The sequence below is a fragment of the Macadamia integrifolia genome, chromosome 11 (genome assembly GCF_013358625.1).
Source record: "Macadamia integrifolia cultivar HAES 741 chromosome 11, SCU_Mint_v3, whole genome shotgun sequence".
Lineage (NCBI taxonomy): Eukaryota > Viridiplantae > Streptophyta > Magnoliopsida > Proteales > Proteaceae > Macadamia > Macadamia integrifolia.
In genome coordinates this window covers 21,423,032-21,433,070 of record NC_056567.1, presented here as the reverse complement: position 1 = coordinate 21,433,070, position 10,039 = coordinate 21,423,032, and the positions used below count along the sequence as shown (strand labels likewise).

General features: G+C 37.8%; 1 protein-coding gene across 1 annotated transcript; it reads right to left on the bottom strand.

Moving 5' to 3' along the window:
* Positions 1 to 3,665: 3,665 nt before the first annotated feature.
* LOC122092714 (ERAD-associated E3 ubiquitin-protein ligase HRD1A-like) lies at positions 3,666 to 9,602 on the bottom strand (the record flags this gene model as incomplete). Its single annotated transcript, XM_042662956.1, is given in 5 exon segments — positions 3,666 to 4,038; positions 5,804 to 6,065; positions 7,760 to 7,913; positions 9,155 to 9,363; positions 9,453 to 9,602. Coding segments are annotated over 5 exon segments (937 nt in total), but the record flags the coding sequence as incomplete, so codon positions are not given.
* Positions 9,603 to 10,039: the final 437 nt, after the last annotated feature.

Genomic DNA, 10,039 nt, shown 5'->3' with positions numbered 1-10,039 from the left:
GAAGGAGAAAGAGAATCAGAGAAGAAGAAGATGAAGAAGACGAAGAAGGAGAAGGAGAAAGACATTGCAGGTGGGGCCCCTTACCTTGCTCTTGCTGCCTTTGAAGGAGAAGGTTGCCGCAAATGTAGATGATGAAGGCGAAAGGCGTCGAGGGTTCACTGTTCAAAGGGCCTTTGTTCTTTTGAGTATTTCTATTTGAGAAATTGAGAGAATGAGTTGACTAGTTGAGGGTTTTCTTCTCTTTTATCTTTCACTTGCCAATAAAAATCTAAGAAAGGGAATATTGTTAAAAGAAAAAGAAGAAAAAAAAAAAAAAAAAAAACAACAACAACAATAACAACCAAATACCAAAAATGATCACCTAGTGTATCAGGCATGAAATGGCGTCTACAGCGCTGCCATGGCGACGCCTATCCCACTATGGCGACCACCGTTTGTGATCCATGTTAGTCATAGTACCACCATACACCAACTTTTCCTTGGGGATGCTGAATCGCTACCTAGGCAACGCCATGACAACTATGCTTCTATAAGACAGAAACACTATCACTTTGAAGAGACCACCAAACCCCTACGTTGATAATTAAATAAAAAAAAATGCAACTCTAAATGATAAGTAATATGTACATTAAAAAAAAAAATTATCATTGAAAATTCTTAGTACACTTACTAGGATGACACTTTTGCATCATTATCATAGTACTTAAAGAGAAAAAACAAAGCTCTTCATTTGGTATGATGCTAAGTCTCGATAATAATCTTCCTTCTCATCCTGTGAAACCAATACATTACCAATGAACTCTATTGTTTCTTTGAATTTATGAAGTATTTATTAAACTTACTCTATCCATTGCTTCATATAGGTACCCTCATTTAGCTACTTAGTGGATTGCACCTAAAATATTATCATCCCTTCTAATATCAAAGTTTTACAAAATCTAATCATTTCGATGGTCTGTTTCATTAGGCTTTTGCAATATCTCTCTTGCTCTATCCATTGCCTCATATAAGTACCTTGGAGTAACAACATCACATCGACTAAACATAGAACTCGAATAAGTGGTTTTATACATCCCAAAATCTCTTTTGACTCCATCAAGAATGACTCTTTCTTAAATCCCTCTATTCAGCTGCTGGTATTAGAAGTCTAGGTTTTTCTTCCACTTTAATACCAAATTGAAGCATTAAAAACTTTGAAGCAAACCTAGTTTTATAATGATATTTCATATCCTCGTTTGTGAATTTTCGCAACAAATTCAAGACAATTGTAGAACTATACAATTGATCAAGAATACTTTTTTGCTTCATCAAAAATTTTTGAACCCATATTATGTCCTCATAAATATCTTTTAACATTAGATTAATTTTATGAATTGCACATGGAGTCTTGTACAATTCACAATATTTTCTTATAAGCATATCAAATGCATTTCATACTTGGAACCATTGTCTGAAATGATCCGATGGACCAATACTTTGAATCACTTTGCCAGGAATATAAAAAATAAATAGACCTATCATCTAGCATTAGAACATTCCTTTGATTTCAAGTAAAAAAGCACCACCAGGGGAGTAAGCGGTCGCATTAATAAAAAGAACGCTTCCTTAAATCAGTCCATGAATCTAACATGTTAGTGTAACTGAACGAAACTTGAATGCTGCCTGGGTTGCTGCCAAGTACATGCAACCCTTGTACCAGTCAGAGCAATGGAATCTCAGGGGTATGGGTGGGAAAATACACCCTAGGTGGGTATTTTCAAACCTGTCCCTGGGATTCTATTCCATTGGCTGTTACCATGTAGTAGCTGCAACCCGGGCAGCAGCGAAATTTTTTTCAGTGTAACTCGGAATAGAAACACTCGGACCATAATGGATGGTATGTACATTTTACAAAATTAATGAAAGCCTCCAATTGGAAATTGGAAAACATTGAAAGGGAATGTTATTCATAATAAAGAACTCACAGAGGCTTTTCTCCCAAGCTGTCTTGTTCATTTTAGGTACCGTTTATTCCATTATAGAATGCCTTTGAGTGAGTGCGATAGAAAAAAAATACTAGAACCAATCAAACTATCAGTAATACTGGTCTTACGTTTTTTAATCTCTTGAGTCAGAATTAACAATGAGAATAGATTTTGCCTGAACATCATTAAGTACTCTTAACAAAGGCCAACATCACGACCACTTACTTTAGTCATATGAAACTTAAGCTGAGTAACTCCTCCGGTATGTTGTTGCTTATAAATTTTACACTTGAAAGTTTTATTAGAATACTATTCACTATGCCTTCAATACTTGTCTTTTTTGTCTTCCCATTTTCTCCCCTTGTTGAAGAACACAAAATATTAATTAACATACCTCGTACAAAGTCACAAAACTATACAAATTGCATCGATAATACTCAAAAGAAAACAATGATCTTCGTGATGCTCATGGGCACCTTTCCTTCATCCAAAATATTCCCCTCACTCTGACCTCCTTGGGTGCTAAAAAGAACAAATACTCTCCATGATCTTGGAAAAGCTTGGAAAGAATCAAACCTACGGTAGGGTGTGCTGGGTGGTTGGCACTAGTGACCAGATCAATATCTGGTCTGTACCCCCTGGATCCTTGTTCTTCAGTCTTTCAGGGTGCATGCTCGTGTTTCTCATAGATCCCCATTCCGTGACTCTCTGTGTGACCTAATTACTAGCTACAAAGGTTGCAATATCCCATCATTTGAAATACAAGAAACTGTATAGTTATCCAACATATTTGGAATCCTAAACATATGTTACAGTTAAGTGATCTTTGGTGTAGAGATCTTCAATCATCCTTGGAAACCAAAAATCCACAATCAGTTGTGCTTTCGTGCGCTGTGCTCTTTTTACCAGGTACAATTGAATCCTATGCTCGAGCCAGACCGGGAGTTGGGACAATGCAGCAACACCCTCTTGAGGTGTGAAAATAGTTTGCAGCCGCTGCACCGGTGCAATGAGTATCGGATAGCTGGGAGCCCCTTGGAGCATGTGTCCAGGCCGATGCTCACCACACCTCACATCACAAACTCCCCCCTTGAAGCTGAACTAAAGGCTATCAAAATGGCTTTCCATATGATTCAGGACAGGAGACTTGGCTTCATTGCGTAAATAATCACTCAAAGTGTGTTGCAAATGGACTCCTAACAATCAATTCTAAGGATCGTACCTGCATCTTACTAAGACTAACAAGAGCAGCAGTTTGTGTTAGGCTCCGAAGGGAGTTACGAAGAGTGCAAAAGCTCTACTCAAGCAAGAACTCTCAGCTAAAGCATTGAAAGCAGCCAGGTCCAGTGAGCCTGTTACTCTCAAGCTGACTAGCTACCTATTGAATCTCCTACCTCATCCTCCGTGAAAAAGGAATCCAGATCCCATTGAACTGTTTGGAAGCAGTAGACTACCCGCACTCTTAATCAGTTTGAAGGGTGGCCTTGACATTATTTTCTCTGCTAATTTGATATGCAAACTCATTTTAAAGAAAGTGAACAGTCAGACGCCATTGAATATGCATGTTAACTTGGACTCCTTTTCTTTAATTTAATTTTAATTTAGTTTTTATATAAAATAACGCAATGACTATAAAATCATATTTTGACAGTATGTGAGAACATATTGCCATCTAAAATCAGCTTCGATGGGACCCTACAATGGAAGCCAAGCAAATCTGAATCTTTGGGAGTATAATCATAAAGGTTGATATAAAACTCAAGACGGATTGCTTATCAAGCAAAACTGATCAGTAAAAAAAAAAGTGCGGGAGAGTTAGTTAATACATTTTTTTTTCCATCCCCCTATTGGTTTCCTCTACCACAGTATGAAGTAACAACACCTCTAAAACAATATGAAGTAACACATCTCACTAATCATCAGCCTCTTCAATCTCCCCATGATGACCACAGTCAGAAATGGCTGATGATGAAGATGCAGTAGCCTTGCCTCTGCTATCTGATACAGTTGGACCCATGTTCATGGATTCTTCTGGTCTCTGTTGCTGTAGACACTTCAGCTGATTTTGTAGGACCTGCCAGTTGCACAAAGAATAAAGCAGAAGAATTAGTATTTACTATGAAGATGCTGTAAACAGGGCAAAAGAACTAGTATTTACCATGAAGACTACACAAACAGGCACAAGATATTCTGTGTAAAGAAAACACCACAACTCGATCAAACAAACCACCTCTTATTTACAGAAAAATAAAACATATGAAGACTTTGGATTGAACTGGGGTTGTCCCTAGTTTGTTTCAACAGAATAAAGACAAATGGTGCGCACATGAATATTTGGAAAATGGATGAGTAAAAATAATGAGGGGGAAAAACGATGGTTTACAGTTTCTTGTATGTTTCAGTAACTACAGCCAAACATTTCCACTTCAACTGGGACCAAATAGTAATAATTTCCATCTTCTAGGTTGAAAACAACTAAATCCATGTACCACGATTTGATTAAAGTCACTGGAACAATCCAGTTTTGGCCATGACCACAATGACACAGAAATCGCATTCTGACTCGTTCCAAAGAAAAACCAAAAATGACTGCTAATAATTAGTCAATTGTTGGCAGTACAGGTTCTCCTGTCACAGTTGAGAGACTCTTAACCAATTCATGATCAAGATAAATAGTACAATAGCAACAGAAGGGATGGATGGGAGTCAACTTCTTCAAAACTGTCTATTCAAGTACCCCCACCCCAAAGGAAAAAAATAAGTATTCAAAGACAAGTCATTGTGTATTCCCATCATCATCATCATCATCATCACCATGACCATCACCAGTAACTTAATCCTGCCCAACCAAAAAGAGAAAAAGACGTCCTTCAGACAATTTTTCAATATTGTTAAAACTTGATAATTCCACATAAATAACAGATGGCAGGTTGGTTGGGAAGCCTGATCCAGCAGGTATTGGAGGTGTTTTTAGAGGTCATGAAGGCTTGGTAACACTAGCCTTTCAGGTCCTACAGGCATGGCTGACTCTATCACAGAAGAACTAAAGCACTTATTCAAGGATTGGAGTAAGCTTTTATCTTCTGAATGTAACAATCTCATTGTTGAAGTAGGCAATTCCGTGGTAGTTTGATGGCTTCAAAATCAGGTTGGGGGCCATGGTGCTACTTGCCTCTCATTAGAAAGGCAAGGACTATCACAGTGCAAAGAAATTTCTCTTTCTCGTGGTGGATAGGATTGGCTAATCAAGGTGTGGGTAGACAGTCCATGTATATGGGCCCTTACCCTTGGTGTAGTCCCTTAGTAGGGTTTTGGCCTTCAGGGCATTTATTGTTGTTGCCTACTTTTTTTTTTCTTCCACACCCCCCCCCCTTTTTCTGCTGCTGTTGTACTCGATGTTGTTTCGCTTTTTGGATTCTTTCTCTTCTTTATCAATAAAATTTTTGGCCATCAAAAGAAAAAAAATTGATAGTGGCATTGGTATACAGATATCAATGAATGCGTGAGAAATATTTTTGTTCACCTGTGGTGAATAAATAGTTGTAGCAATATTTATAAAATATATATAGGTATGTGGCAAAAATACCTATTTACACTTTGGGTTGATCCAGACCAGAAATCAGCCTCCTTTTAAAGGGCGAATCCAGTGCATGTTTAATAAATTTTTTGTTTTTTTTTTTTTTTGGGGGGGGGGGGGGGTCCCGCTTTAGGGTGGTGTGGGGTACCTTGAATATTAATTATGCCTTAGAATTGGAATCAAGAAGGCCAATATACATTCACCCAAAAAAAAAAAAAAAAAAGGAAGAAGGCCAATATATCACTAATAAAAGTCACTGTACCTCAATCTGATGCTGGAGAAATCTCTGCTGAGCTTCCATATATGAAGCTGGCATATTTAAATTGCAGCCCAATGTCTCACTAGAAGGGGGATTGGCACCAGGTGCTTGGAAAGGCATGAAAGCATAGTTAGGAACACTACCCGGGATTGCAAATTGGTCCTGCTGTGTATGTCCAAAAGGAGCTCTTTCTCCAGTTGAATCCATACTAGACGAGTCTGCTGAAGGGATATGCATCTGAGGAAGTACAGCATATCCTGGGGACCTGCAAGTTACAAGGAAATTAATCTGATAAGCGATATGCTTTTATATATTCACCACCAAAATCAGCTGTACAAATATACATCCAAACAAATAGAATAGATGCCAAAAGTGAGTGAAAATAAAGATAACCCCCCCCCCCCCCTCTTTCTTCTTCTTCTTCTTCTTCATCTTCATAGGCTATCTTTAATAAAGCCTTTTTTGTGGGGGTAGTTCTGAATATGTATTGAGCAAATCATCCTTGTGTGATTTGGTGGTTGATTGATTTAAATATGCAGGCATTTTAAGCTCAAAATTGTTTGTGCTCCCTCTACAATGTGACTGTATAAATGACATTTTTCCTAATTAGAATATTTAGCGCGACTAATGACACCTTCCCTGTGACAAGTTCTAATTTGACAACAGTTCTTCAAATATTTCTAAAAGTTTGATGATTCAACCCTTCATCACACCTTAGCCCTCATCATCTTAATTAGCCACCCTACTCACTCAGCCAAGGAATACAATTTGGCCCCCCAAATTGATTTGAAGCCATAACCCGAACAAAATATTTTGGGGAGATTGGTCGAATTTCAAAATCTTAGTCGATATTTTCTAATTATTATGATTATCCTGACCAAATCACTGATTATTATTATTTATTTATTTATTTTTTTTTTAAAGTCCCTTAGACCAAAGTTTGATTATCTTTTAATTCCATGATTTAGCCATAAAAAATTTCATTCCACAGGGTTTAAGAACCCAGAATTGGGATCCAGTTCAGTCCCGGAATCGGGATCGGCCAATCCAATCCCAATTTTTAAAGCCATGATTAACATTCTGAAAATCCCGTTTCGGGCAAAAGCTTTTTTGGGAAAATAACATTTCGTTGAGAAAGATAAAATATTATAGTTAATAGTAGTACATCCTTCCAAGAAGGACTCAGCCCAATGAGCTACCGCATAACAATTACACTCCACTCTAAGAAGATGGAACTCACAGAGACCTTGAAAGCTATTTATATTCACTCTATTTCTGCACCCCAATCCCTAAAATCTTAAAACTTGAAACCTTGTTTTCTAGAATAATTTTACTGACCATTTGAATTCATTCTAAGGCTCATAAGCCTAAACAGGATCACTCTGACATCCCAACAACCATGTGTAACAGTGTAAGTGAGAACCCAATGTCATGAAGACATAGACATCACAAATGTTGAAAGAAGTGTAATTAAAGATAAGAAATGAATTGGAAAACCATAAGTTACCACATTCGACCTTGCCGCACAGTTGTCCCGCAAGGGGGTGTTTCAAAACAAAAAGAAAATTAGGAATGAGCTCACTCACGAACACATTTTCAGAAAGATAGAACCTTCTATATAATTTATCAACAGTAGGGGGTTGGTTTTGTATCATGCCTCTTGCAAAAACTGAATCCTGATGCTGGGTGCATTTAAAGGGTTAGCATGGGGGCAACCAAATGTGCCTTCAAAATATCCACTCCAATAACAGAACCACACCTAAGTTGGTTCAATTTATGGAACAACACCAAAACAAGAATATATAGTGCTGTATGCGAACTACACTAAATTGAAACGTCCTATGCTCTGTTATAACAACCTTTAACTCAATCAGCCAAAGTAAGTTAAACGAAACAAGTGAAGCAAACATGAATCTCAACAGAAGAACTAATGCTTTAATGGCCACAACCAATGCATACCATACGAATGTATTTGCAGAAGGATAAACAAAAGATTTTTCATATACTGCAGCAGCAGCAGCAGCAGCTTGGAGTCTGGTTTGATGCTGCTTTAAATTATCATTAGTTGCACCACCTTCTGAGCCCTGAGCAGAAGTACTTGCAGCACCCATTCCTGCTCAATAAAATGGTTAGTTTCCAAATATAACAGCTTTAACAAATCCTGAACGGATTTCTATACCAGAAATACAACAAAACGGGTCCTAAAACCAAAATGGTAAGACCACAAAAGAAAGGGAAAAAAAAAAACATAAAGTCAACAAAAATCCCAAAATGGTAATCAATCTGTCAAAGGTTGGCCAAAACTGAATGCCTATTTTGTGGAAGGATTAAAAAATTGCCACATGGTTCAGTCCTTTAGAGTACACTTAAACTCTATGCCTATGCTTCTTAATCTGGGTCAAAATGCTCAATTCAATTTCAAACAATATAAGCTCATCACCACCATCTTGGCAGACTTACGAGAAGAAAAAATCCTAAATCGGTTATTTATTAAGAAATCAGTCAACAGATCCAACAATATCATGAAGATAATGATAAGAAATTGGGAGAATTTCTTTTACAATAAAAATACTACTTGCATGATCCTGTATCGAATACAGGATTGTCTAGGACACACAACAAAAAGGAGTCTGAAGTCCAATGATCAACCAATTAAATGGATGTTGGATGCAAGTATGGTATGCCTACTGCCTGGAAGAGTTGGATATGATCATACAACTGACCACCAAATTTAGGATAGATGTGAGTCCACTGAAATGTCGCCTCAGGGCATCCAATTAAAAGCGAGTGAGACTCAACTGACACGAATCTGACAAGAAGGGCACATATATTTGATCACATCATGCATAACACTCGCAACAACTTTCAAGTAAGCAAGCAAGCTAGTACTTCGGTTGCATTTAGCATCCATATGTAACCATGAAAACATTTAGCGGTAAACTTATGAACTCTCAATATCAGTACACTAAAATCTAAAATTTGTAATGAGAAATGGAAACAGGCCACTTTTCCACCCAACCCCCCTTCTACTGGGTATCTAGGAATGTGAGGCAAAAAAGTATCTCAACATGTCTAAGTGTAGTATAATGTCTGCTCCCAAATCCAATTCATATAGAGGATACAACAATAGACATGAAAACACACATGAAGGACATGACAACTCAGCAACCAAAAGTAGTAACAAAATTTGGCATGCCGGCCCCATATTAAAGGTCGAAATTTTTTCTTCCTTAAACAATAATTTTGAACTCATCAATACAATTAACAAGACACCACCAATGGGAACAAACCAATGCGCTTACAAGTAATAAACGTGAAAAAGAAATGAAACCAGCCAAGTGCTAAAAGTTTTACCTTGCTGATGAACCTCAGACCTGACTCCATGTTGCCCTCCAGATGCAGTTGTCCCATTTTCAGGAGGAACCACAAGTGCTCTGCATGTAGGGCAAGTATGTTGCCGCTCTAACCATGACCGGAGGCAATGCACATGAAAAAGGTGTCCACAAAGGAGCTTTTTTGCTGTCACCATCTCCTCACGACAAATGATGCATGTTGCGTCACTTCTGCAAATTGGACATACATATTTTCAGTCTAATTCAAGAAATATCAGAATGAAAAAAAAAAAAAAAAAGAAGTCAAACATATGACTCACGCAGTCAGCTCTTCAGGTGTTGCATCTGGGAAACGGTCATTCATATTTGAAGTGATTTTGCGATAACGCATATAATCAGAAACTCGGACCTTGAAGTTGCGGAAGGTCTCATAGAGTTCTCGAATTAAGTGCAATGGCACACCATAGTTCCTAAGAAACCATCCCCGTAGAGAAAAAAAAAAAGAAGGGTCACACAAGCAGAATAATAAGCATATCCGGAAACAAGTATAATAAATCCATGAAAACCACATGGCCATGCATAGTTCTTTTTCAGAAGAATAAGGACCACCCATAAGATGGTGAGGAGAAATGGATTGATAATAAAGAACTTAAGACAAGCTACAAGCAATTTATACTTTTCAAGATTGACAAGGAAATGCTATTATGTAATGGTAGAAGAAAAGCCTTCACCATCCCTCCCTCCTACTGGATCACCACACACTTTATCTGCTCCATCCTCAAATGGCACAGAAACATTGGATGCAATTGAGGTCCTGTTAGAGCAGACCGGGCCAAGTGTAAAGGTTAATTATTCAACTTGTAACCAAAGTAGTGGACCCAACCCTAGGTTCCTAGCCGTGCACACC